Genomic DNA, 12689 nt, shown 5'->3' with positions numbered 1-12689 from the left:
GCTCGTCACGCTGAAGACACCGGTTGATTACCCACATGGGTACAATGTGTGAAGCCCATTTGTGGTGTTCCACCGCCGTGATGTTGCTGGCATATTGCTAAAAGCCGCGTAAAACTAAACTCACTCACTCACTGGACATGACGTTTTTGAAAAGCACTTAGAAGTTTGACAATCATGAATACATGACACGTTTTTGTAGATAACAATTTCTTATTCCTTATCAGAAAAAAAATTCTCCTTCATGAGGTGAACGGGATCGGTTGGTCAGCTTGCTTGAAACGTCGTGATAAAGAATAAAAAAAAGTTTATTTTTGAAAATGTGTCATGCGTTTTCTCTATGTATGTTGTCCTTATCGTTCTATGTATTACATTACCCGTGAAGATCCGGGTTAGAATTGACCTTCAGTAACCCATGCTTGTCGTAAGAGGCGACTGACGGGATCGAGTGATCAGGATCGCTTACTTGGTTGACACAACCCAGTTGTGTAGATCGATGTTCAGGCTGTTCATCTCTGGATTGTCTGGTCCACACTCGATTATTTACAGACCGCCGCTATATTGCTGGAATATTGCTGAGTGCGGCGTAAAACAACAACCAAACCAAAACATATTACATACTAAGGACGAGATTCGTAATTATGTATGGGCGGTGGTTGAAGCGTTTGCTCGTCACACCGAAAGCCCGGGTTCCATTCCGCACACAGGTACTCTATATGGAGAACATTTGTGGTGTCCCCCCGTCGTGATATTGCTGGAGTAAAAGCGGCTTAAAACCATATTCACTCACCCACTCATAATGATATGATGAAATAAGGGAAAAGGTTTTCACATACATTAAACAGCCCGAGTTTAAACGCATTTTATTTATGGACACGCTACACAAGGATTAGATTATTTTCATTTTTTATTGAGTGCACAAACATGTTCTTGCTAAGATGGTCAATATTCATTGGAATAATGAAAAGACGGTAGGCTACGTCATGAGCTGTAAGTCTTGAAGCGGGCCCTGAGGGTTTTGCTAACGGATTGTGTTTGTCGTGTCCATGGCAACCACCATTGGGAATGTCACAATACAGCCTACAGGTGAAGTCATCCCAAGGGATTAGACACACTTCCACTCCACTGCCTCTACAGTTCGCAATTCAATTGATCATGTCTCCCGGTTTGTTGTCTCTTGTTGCTGACATTCAAGTATTATATATGAGTTAATTAACTCGCCAAGTTTTGGACAGAACCATTAAAGAGCCATGTGCTTTAAAAGTACGTGTTTATATCCTGCGTTTGTTCTTGACAGTGTGTGCACTTATTGAATGCGTGAACCTGAGTCCGTTTACAGTAAACAAATATACGTCTGTTCATACATTGGTAGTGGGTGACCTTAGACACACACGCTCATTCGACCGTTCTTTTCTGAATACATTCTGCACCGAATGGTTGCAGATGAATGTCAGAACTACATGATCTAAAGGAACGTATAACTGTTTGGCGACTGAAACATTAAGTCCAAGTCTTGGAGTCCGGCCGTGGAAGGTTTTGGGGATCCTGGTTGAGTTGGTATGTATTTCACTTGTTTTTTGCATTACTTAGTTGTAAAAGACATAACGTGGGTCAGGCGGCTAGAAGAGGTATCATCCTCCCAGTCTTGGTGGTGATAGTGTCTAGCATGGTGATAGCAGTTTGATGTGTTGGAGTGTTGCCTGCAATAGTGTAGGTCATCTCATGCAGGCAGAGCTTCGGTCGATCAAACAGAATGGCACCAGCACCATCGTAACGACATCATAAAGGCATTGCTATGGTAATACAATATATTGACACGTTCCCTCCACCTAAGACAACACTGTACTGTTCAGTATAACATAGACATTCATGTAAGTGGTTGTCTATGTCGGTGAGAAAGACAAATTAATTAATTAAAATTAACTACATGTGAAAGAACGCCAAATTTTGTCTTTAAATGCAAATTCACAAATTTGAAAAATATCCTGAAAAGCAAAAGTCCTCAGTTCAGCGCTTGTCTGATGTTTTTTTACAAACGGGAAAAGGATATTGTGAGCGAGTCTGATTGGAAATAACCAATCAAAGTAAATTACTAAGAGTTATTTTTACATATGAACCTGACCGTCATTTCCAGAACTATCCATAAACCTGCCTGGACAATTCAAAACTCAAGAAAACCTCCTGGTCCTTACTGGTTGTGTATAAGAAATTTCACATTTGAACCATTGTAGATTTTAGAATGAACGCCGGTTCAAATAACGAGGCATCTGAACCAACACTGGAGAATTATTAAAATCTTATATAAGATTTCTGTGATCACACCGCAGACAATAGTTCGATTCCCAGTACGTGGTCACCAGTCGTGATATTGATCTGATAACACATGATGCCGATAAGCGTCACTCACTGTTGATAGCGATGCTATCGTCATAATGATCTGCAATGCATTGTGATGCGTTTTGTTGTAGCGATTTCTCGAAGGAGACATCACTTGATCTTGCTCAGACATCAGTTTCGGATAATAAAATAACATATTCTATTACAGCAAAAATGGCTTCTCCTCGAGATGCATCACGTGATGATACTGCCCTCCATGATGCCTGCAGGCTGGGAAAATTCGACAAGGTGAGACAACTCCTGTTTGAGGGTCGAGTTGACATCAACAGCAGGCACCGCGGGAGAACACCTGTACTGAAGGCAGCCTACAAGGGCCACAGAGACGTGCTGGACCTACTGATCAGTAAAGGATGTGACGTGTCACTGCCAGATGACGACGGTAACAACATCCTTCACGTGGCCTGTATGGGTGGGCATGTGAAGATAGTGAAGCATGTCATTAAGAATGACTTCGTGAGCATCAACAGTAGAGGACATTGCGGGAGAACACCATTGATGCTTGCAGCAAAGAATGGGCATAAAGAGGTCTTTGATCTCCTTCTGAGTAAAGGATGCGATGTGTCACTAGTGGATGGTGACGGCAACAACATCCTTCATCTGGCTTGTATTGGGCAGCATATGACGATAGTGAAGGATATCCTCTCACACGACATCATCGACGTCAACAGTAGAGAACAGAGTGGACGGACGCCGCTGATGTTGGCTGCAACGAAGGGACATCACGAGGTGTTTGATTTGCTTGTCAACAAAGGAGCCGTTATGGCACTAGTGGATGACGACGGTAACAATATACTTCACCTTGCCAGTTTTGGAAGAAACGTGAAGATTGTCAATTTCGTTGTCTCTAAGAACATAGTGGACGTGAACAGCAGGGGAGAGCACGGGAGGACGCCCCTGATGTTGGCGGCAATGAGGGGACACAGAGATGTCCTTGACCTTCTTGTGAGTGAAGGCGGTACTGTGGGGCTATTGGATCACCATGGTAACAACATCCTCCATTTGGCCTGTATCGGGGGGACTGTTAGAGATGGTCAAGCATGTCCTTTCACATTACATTGCGGACATTAAAAGTGTGGGACAGAACGGGATGACCCGAGCCATGTTAGCTACGTGTTTCAATCATGAAGACGTGTACCACTTACTCGTGAACAGAGGAGCGAGAAAATCTGTTTCAGATGACATTTACACAACAAGAGATGTTAAGTGTTGATCCTCCATCGACTTCCACCATCGCAAAAGTATTTGAGATTCTGCTGTGCTCTCCATGTTGTTGATAATTGTAGTTTTCTGGTTGTATGTTTAAACTGTGTTTTCTACCAACATACCATTGCAGCAAACAGTGGCATCGTGAAAGTGCTTGAACGTTCAAAAACATTATACCAACATAGACACTTACGTTTGATGAATTAAGAAGATTCTGTATTCAGTGTGAAACGAGACCAGGGCTATCGCGAAATTCCTTCCACACAATTGCGTTCTTGCAGGATACATACCATTTCCAAAAACATGACACTGTGGTTATTTGTATATCCGTTTCACAGTTTGGAATATGTTTTCTGTATCCGTTTCACAGTAATATGCATTTTGAATTTGATATGTAGTGTTACAAATCAACATGTAGAAGGAAGCGTGGATTTCAGTGTGAAATTTCATTGGAATATGTGTACAGTTTCTCAGGATCATTACATGAAAGGCTGTGAAATCTGAAAGGTAGTGGCGTGATTTTAACAGGAGTAGTTACCTCGCTTGGTTGTTAGCAAACATGACAGAATTGATCGTTCTCGAGGTTTCGGGATGGGACTGTTTCCAGAAGACTGGCTGCACCGATTCACGTTCGTTTCGATGTAACATTCATCTTCCTTTCTTACCAAGTGACAACGTACCCGGAGAACACAGAATTCCTGCCGGCTTCCAACACTATTCTGGATTCAAGAACTCACATCTTTCTGTTTCAAATCATACGGCAGTGTAATGCTTGACATTCGAGATTGCACAGAGACATTTTGTAGGGCATGTTTCTCATTACTGCTGCCACACCCACTTTATAGCTTTATACGAATATAGACATAAACCTGTGTGTTACAGTAAATTGTAGTCTTTAATACTTGATCTTGTGTGGTTGTTTATTTATACTACTCACACTTTGATAAGGATCACAAAAATTCACAACTTTACTTAAACGTAGATTTATAATTTGAAATTGTATCCATTTAAAACTGGATAAATAATAACATGGCAACCTTTGTCTAGGCAGACAGCCACTTTATTCTAACTTTATGTACTTGATACAAGAGTAACCATAATAATGGTTTTCATGGCACCAATCAATCATTTTGCAAATCATGGAACGAGTCATTGACAAATGAACAACACCTGCCAATATCAGGTATGGGATCCACAAGATGCGATGACATGCTGAAACCTAGGAACCATGCTTACAATAAGCTTAGATATTTAAACCAAATTTGATATTTAAACCAAATTTGACCCCACATCAAAGTTTTTCACTGTTTAATACTGTGCATGTCGATTTCTTATCCACCTTTCTATAACACCTCGTGACCCGTGGAGTCCGGGTTAGAATGAACCTTCAGTAACCCATGCTTGTCGTAAGAGGCGAGTGACTGACTGACTGACTGAGTTTGGTTTTACGCCGCTTTTAGCAATATTCCAGCAACATCACGGCGGGGGACACCAGAAATGGGATTCAAACATTGTGCCCATGTGGGGATTCGAACCCGGGTCTTCGGCGTGACGAGCCAACGCTTTAACCATTAGGCTACCCCACCGCCCCCGTAAGATGCGACAAACCAGATCAGGCTCGCTGGCTTGGTTGACACATGTCCCCAATTGCGTAGATCGATGATCATGATGTTGATCACTGGATTGTCTGCTCCAGACTCGATTATTTACAGACCACCACCATAAAGCTGCAACATTGATGGGTGCGGCGTAAAACTAAACTCACTCACTCACCACCCTCTCACTCACTAACTCCAGATTCACGGAACTGTCGCTCAAAATGAAGGATGCAGGGATAGACATAACTTCCAGTATTCCTTCAACAAAATAATATTTTGTCTTTTGGGGAACGGATGACTCATGGGCCTGGTGCGCCTCACTTTACTGTGCAGAGTAGCGTTCTTTGAGAGGCCAGAAGCCTGTGATCGTAGTTTGAACCACGTCTCCAGGTTTGTCCCCGCCATGTCCGCGCTGTTTTTCACCACATTGGGACACGTCTGGGACTGCAGCACCTCGGGTTTTCCTCCCATGTCAAGTTGACTCGCCCAGATAGAGCATGGCAGTAGTTTGTTGAAATAGTAGGCGTCCATAATGTCCGGATAACATTTCTTTTGTTAGATTAAAGCCTGACCATAAATTTTGCTATCTTCAAGTTTTGTCCCAACACTATTCTTCTCATCGAATCTGTGTTTTCATCGTGATGGGCGTCAAACACAGACACATAGAGATACTGACAGAGGGACAGGCAGGCAGGCACTCTGGTTGTTTGCTTTGCAAAAACATCTAAGCATTGCCATGGCAACAAACGTTCTAGAATCTGTGCTTTACTAAGAAAGTGTAATCCCAAATGTAACATATGTTACATCTGACCACTTTCTAAATGGCATTGTGTAGTCACTGAATGTCGTGGTTCCACCAAAGGCCGTTGTCAGTCAGGACGTGTTAAGGCTTTTCACACACTTTTTAGACATAGTTTGCCGTAGTTTATTCTACAAATCACTCCCGATGCTTGCAGACATGACAAATTCATATTCGGAATTCAACTTCCATGAGTATCAACAAAACTCCGGTTTCGATTTCTTTCTACCTTTATGTCTCTTTCCTTTAGCAGAGTGTGTATTGATAAAACAAGAAAAGCGTCTGTAAAATCCTCCTCTAACCAAAACAAGATCCGCCAGTGAACATAATCCAGTGGTGTCCACCGTCAGTGCTTCTCCATATCGGTCCTACAGATACATCCAGTCGTCAGACAGGTCGGTCACCATGTAATGGAAGGAGGTCAAGGTACACACGCACGCACGCACGCACGCACTATTCGTCGATGTATTGATATGGAATGTGTTCAACTACAAACACAAACAAGTCCACATGGTATCTGATTCCTGGCAGCTAGCAGGTCTGTACAGCAGTGACTGGTGTATGTGATCATGGTACTAGTGAGTATACCTACAATGCTACCTTGAGCATGCACTAGTGCGTGGATATGTGCGCTATATAAATATCCTATAATAATAATAATAACTGGGCTGTTTTGTATCAAAAGGTTTAACCTCAAGAATACAGGTACGAGATCCGCCGGATGCAGCCGGTCACGTGTAGAAGACACCCAGGTCGCGTGCTTTCATCGACACATCGCTTCTGGTGGACTCAATACAGGGAGTAATTATTGTTTATCACTGTAGCTGCCATATTCCAGTCTCATCACGGACCCCTGAAAATACCCAGTACCAGACAACCAGTGACTGAACGCTCGACACCCTGTATACCCTCTGTATCAAAACGTTTGGGGTGTTTGGGAACCGATTCTGGAGGTCTTATAGATTGTTGTTTTTTTCTGCTCTCAGATATGTGACCGTGTAGCGACTATGTTCATATATATATTTTTTTGCTTGTTTAAAGCCGCATGCATCAATATTCCAGCTATATGACAGCGGTCTGTAAATAATCGAGCCTGGACCAGACAATTCAGTGATTGATATCACGAGCATCGGTCTGCACACATTATGATACAGCGTCATGCATCAGCCAAGTCAGCGAGCCTGACCACCCGATCTCCTTAGTCGCCTCTTACGACAAGCAACTGCTGCTGAAGACCATCTAACCCGGATCTTCAGAGGTCGTCGTGGTTATGGATAAGATGGATGAACGGGAAACGTATGCAAATAATAGCGACGTTTGGATACAGATCGGAACATTGTGGTCAAGCAAGTCTGTTCATGGTTGGCTACGTCTCCAAGAATTTCTTCGAGAGGCATTTAGAAGCTGCAGTACTGAGTCAGGAATAATACACGTATGAACGAATTCATTATTAACATAATTATTGATACTGCAGCGTACCTACACCGCAAATACCCTCACAGCGTACCTACAGTATACCCTCACAGCAAATATACCCTCCTAATAGCAATAAAAAGTCGTTCAGCAATCAGCCAATCAAACAGAACAGAACAATATATCTTATCGATACTTGGAACTGATATTTTGAAGTCTGGAGCAAACAATCCAGTGGTAGATATCAAGAGCAACGATCTGCACAGGCAGGATACGATGACTTGCATCAACCAAGGTATCGAGCCAATCCCGTCACCCTTACAATAAGCATTGAGCCGAGCTCGAAAGGGTGGGGGTGGGGTCTTCTTCAGTTGGGCATCCAGATTTAGGAATATACAAAACAAACAGAGAATATATGGAAACATTTTACTTATTTTACAGTACAAAAATTAACAACAGAATGTAAAAATATAGTGAATAAATTCTGCATAATAGAAAGTCGTGATGTGATACAAACACAAACTCCCGCCATATAAAGTAGAACTACGGTGCCGGGTAATGCTGTTTGGTGGTTTGGTAAAGTATCCTTAAAATCAGATATTTAATATTATAGTTCTGAAGACCTCCGTGTCTTTCCGATCCTTATATTGCGGTGGACGATGTTGATTGGATGGTTCAATTCTTGGCATATACACATATATCACAGATACCGGGGGATCTCACGTCGGTACATGTAGACAGTAGAGGATACAGAGAAGGAAGGGAGCCACACTTCCGGTGATACAACAATATAATATATAAACAAGGGAAACATGTTTGTTTCGTTGATTATTGTTTAACTCCACATTCAGAAAGCCGACATATATGACGGACGTTTGAAAACAACAGAGTCTGGACCAGTGGTTGACATAATGAGCATCGATATCCAGCAGCAGGATACGACAACATGCATCACGAGACAGAACATGCAAAAGTGTATGACACTCGCTTCTCAAACTGATATCGTCTCATATATAAACACATGACTTTATCTCAGTGCACAAGGGACACGGTACATTGTTTTGTGATGCGTCACACTCTAGAATTATAAAAACTAGAATAGACAAGATCGCAGACGTAGAAAATAGGATTTCAAACACTTGACACAAAAACCCGCCTGCAAAATGCTGAGGTCGATCAGGAAATGTAAAAACTATGTCTGTTCCATATGTTATTTATGCGAGCTTAACTTGGGCATCACAGGAAACTGCTTAAATACCTTGAATATTGTTACATCCGGGCTTTCCTGCACGTGCGATCAATTATGGGGAAAACATCGATGCTTATGGATAATTTGTTAATTGTTTTCATTTGCGAAATAGCGAAACTATTTTGTATATACAGTATATACAGGTTACATTAACCCAATTAACAGGATACTTCAGTATAGCAACATACATGGGAGCAAATCACGTACTTCTGTATAGGACCCATAACCGCACTATAGCGGGGACACTCGGTCGACAGTCCGGCCCTCTGCTTCAAGAGCGGCAGCCATCATGCGCCAACACGACTCCTGTACAGCTTCTTTAAATAACGTTCTGACAACAAGTGATATATTTGGTCGCGTTCCAACCAGGTATATATTGTAACAGTTGCGTTTGTTGGTTTGTAGTCAACGCCGTACACTGTGATATTCCAGCAACAAGGTCGGCGGTCTGTTACTAATCGAGTCTGGACCAGACAATCAGGTGATTGATACTGTGGGCAACAACCCACATCGTCATTGTGTGAAGATACGCAATCATCCGAGTCACCGTGCCAAACCTCTCCATCCTGGTCACCTGTTACGACAAGCAGGGGGCTGCTGGACAAGACGTCTAACCCACAATCCCCAGGAACACTTGATAACAGAAGGTTTGGTTTGATTGTTGTTTAACGCCGGTCTCAGCAATGTTCCAGCTATATGGCGGCGGTTTGTACATAACCAAGGCCGGGTCAGACAATCCAGTGATCAACAGCAGGAGCATCGGTCTAGGATTAGGGATTCGATGACATGTGTCAGCGAGTCTGATTACCCGATCTCGTTAGTCGCCTCTTATGACAACATAAGCACAAACACAAGTAAAACAGAACGACCATCGAGTGAACACTTTCTCAGCCCGGTCCTGACTGGGTCTGTCCTCTTCCAATGGACGCACGGACACTCATATGCACTAGTCAGATCGTTAAAGAATGCTGAAACGTTGATGAAGTACAGAACATGATGAAGCTGCTGTTCATGATGATGACGATGACGTTGTAGTAGTTGTATTAGTAGTCATAATCATAATCATCGTTTTTCTTCTTCTCCTTACAGCACACTATACAGGCGAAGATGATCATCAGGAGCTGCGGAAGAAAACAGTGAGTGAGTGAGTGAATGGCTGGGTGAGCGAGTGAGCTGGGTGAGCGAGTGAGTGAGTGAGGTGGTCTTCACTCCGCTTAAACCAGTAGTCTAGTATGATCAGGGGTTGCCAGCCTGATGCTGGACGTAGATCGCTAGTAACAGAGGCAGTAGAACTGTACCAAGCAGGTGTATGGTACTGAATAATGACAATAACAATAATAATACAGCCTGACTGTGTCAGGTTCGCCCAAACTGCTGCATTTGTCATGTTAATATGTAAAATTTAATATAGGCAACATCCCTTATAACAATAAATCTGGTATTCGAAGCCAATGTTGAGGCTCATCGTAGGTCCTTAACTATGAACTGTTCTGTAACCCCCAACCCCCATTTGCCAAGCCCTCAACCCCCAAACCCCATCCCCCAACCCCATCCCTGACCTCAACCTCCATCCCCATCCTCCAAACCCCAACCTCCATCCCCCCACTCCCCAACCTCCAACCTCCATCCCTGAACCTCCATCCTCCATCCCCAACCCCAACCTCCAACCCCCAACCTCCATCCTCCAACCCCAACCTCCATCCTCCATCCCCCAACCTCCTCCGTCCCCAACCTCTCCAATCCTCCATCCTCCATCCCCCAACCTCCATCCTCCATCCCCAACCTCCAACCCCCAACCTCCATCCTCCAACCCCCAACCTCCATCCCCCAACCTCCATCCTCCATCCCCCAACCTCCAACCCCAACCTCCAACCTCCATCCTCCATCCTCCAACCTCCAACCTCCAACCCCCAACCTCCATCCTCCAACCTCCAACCCCCAACCTCCAACCCCCTGACCTCCATCCTCCATCCCCCAACCTCCATCCCCCCAACCTCCATCCCCCAACCTCCAACCCCAAACCTCCAACCTCCAACCTCCAACCTCCATCCCCAACCTCCATCCTCCAACCTCCAACCTCCAACCTCCATCCCCCCAACCTCCACCCCATCCTCCAACCCCCAACCATCAACCACCAACCTCCAACCACCAACCTCCAACCTCCATCCCCCAACCTCCATCCCCAACCTCCATCCCCAACCCCAATCCTCCAACCCCCAACCTCCAACCTCCAACCTCCATCCCCAAGCCCCAACCTCCATCCCCTAACCTCCAACCCCCAACCTCCATCCCCAACCTCCATCCTCCATCCCCAACCTCCATCCCCAACCTCCAACCCCCAACCTCCAACCTCCATCCTCCATCCCCAACCTCCATCCCCCAACCCCCAACCTCCATCCCCCAACCCCAACCTCCAACCTCCATCCCCAACCCCCAACCTCCAACCTCCATCCCCCAACCCCCAACCCCAAACCTCCAACCCCAACCCCCAACCCCCAACCTCCAACCCGCAACCTCCAACTCCCAACCTCCAACCTCCATCCTCCATCCCCCAACCTCCATCCCCCAACCCTCCAACCCCCAACCTCCAACCTCCAACCAACCCCCCAACCCCAACCTCCAACCTCTATCCCCAACCTCCAACCCCCAACCTCCAACCCCCATCCTCCATCCCCAACCCCCAACCTCTATCCCCCAACCCCAACCTCCAACCTCCAACCCCCAACCCCCAACCCCCAACCTCCATCCTACATCCCCCAACCCCCAACCCCCAACCTCCAACCCCAAACCTCAACCCCCAACCTCTCCAACCCCAAAACCAAATGAGGATCTGGTTAGTATGTAACAAAACCAACCCTACGTAATGCAGCGAATTTCATGCTAAGTGCGGGGTTGAAAACAACATTCACCCAGGCCCTATCATTTATATTAATTATAACTGAACATTTGCTATCAGACAGATTGTGAAGGTCATTATGATGTTGCTGTTGTCGTTGATGATGTCCCAGATAGCCTGGTAGCAGCCCTGGAAGATAAGTAATCACAGTGAGCAGGTCTGGGCATCACGTGTGTTAGGTGTTTGTGGGAACTGAGCCAACTAGTCTTGGGTTCGAATCCTGACTTGCCAGTATTGTGGTTCTTAATCTAGACAAGTTAGCACGAGATTCATACATGCAGTGATCTCTTGGGCTGGTTAAAACGATCGATAATCGGAAATATTGTTGACAGGAAAAATTATTAATGATGATCGACATGAAAATGTGTTATTGATAATATCGTACATAAAATTAAACGATAAAATAGAGATTTAATTGGCTCACACAATACACAAAGTTAGGTCTTTACTTATGGGCTGCTTCTAAATTATGATCATGACTCTAAACGAACTCAATCGCTCATTCTAATGTTCACCTTAAAGGGCAAGTTTACACGAAAATTAACCTTTTTGTCTTGCACTTTCTCATCATAAAACGTGTTTGTCAAGTAGTTTTATAGACAAAACAGTACAAATATCAAAAGTAACTAGTTTATTTTTTGCGTTATATCGATTCAAATTTTCCACATTTACCGAGTGTTCTATGGCCAGAAGTAAACACACCATGGCTTATGTCCCTTGGAAATGACGTCATTGGTGCCAAACAGATAAACGAATGACGTTGTTAGACACATTTCACGTGGCGCAGATATAGGTGTGGTTCTAGTGTCTCGATGCGCAGGCTACTGTTTTAATCCAGCTGGCCGTCAGCTGGCTATGTGATCAGTTGCACACTGAGATGACGTTACAGTTGTATACAATAAAAGTATACATTGTACAAACACCCACGTAACCAAATACTACAACATTCAAACTGGAGTCGGTCGTCATTCAACAGTATCGCTTTTCACAAAAACTAAAGCGTTTATGCACTACACCTAGCTTGCCATCGGTGAATGTGTCGGCATTCTACGTTTGTTACTTGATTCCTGCATATATATTTGTGGTGGCGCGTGGTCCTGTGCTTAAAGCTCAGGGTGCCGTTCCACTAACCGATCT

The 12689-nt window shown here is 44.3% G+C and overlaps 1 protein-coding gene across 1 annotated transcript; it reads left to right on the top strand.

Annotated features, from left to right (window-relative positions):
* Positions 1–1420: 1420 nt before the first annotated feature.
* Positions 1421–10924, top strand: LOC124254638 (ankyrin repeat domain-containing protein 17-like). The gene is made up of 3 exons (XM_046688479.1): positions 1421–1554; positions 2543–3336; positions 10127–10924. Exons 2-3 carry the CDS (start codon positions 2548–2550, stop codon positions 10922–10924), a joined length of 1587 nt encoding a protein of 528 aa, XP_046544435.1. The 5' UTR covers positions 1421–1554; positions 2543–2547.
* The last annotated feature ends 1765 nt before the right edge of the window (positions 10925–12689 follow it).

Source organism: Haliotis rubra, unplaced genomic scaffold, assembly GCF_003918875.1.
Source record: "Haliotis rubra isolate DU_JTF1 unplaced genomic scaffold, ASM391887v1 Scf578, whole genome shotgun sequence".
Classification (NCBI taxonomy): domain Eukaryota; kingdom Metazoa; phylum Mollusca; class Gastropoda; order Lepetellida; family Haliotidae; genus Haliotis; species Haliotis rubra.
Note: the sequence above shows the minus strand (reverse complement) of the source record. Positions and strands in the feature narration are given on the sequence as shown.

Coding starts and splice junctions, on each gene's coding strand:
- LOC124254638 (XM_046688479.1), top strand. CDS start 2,548: ATGGCTTCTCCTCGAGATGCATCACGTGATGATACTGCCCTCCATGAT. Junction 3,337..10,126: donor GAGATGTCCTTGACCTTCTT/GTGAGTGAAGGC, acceptor GGCTCATCGTAG/GTCCTTAACTATGAACTGTT.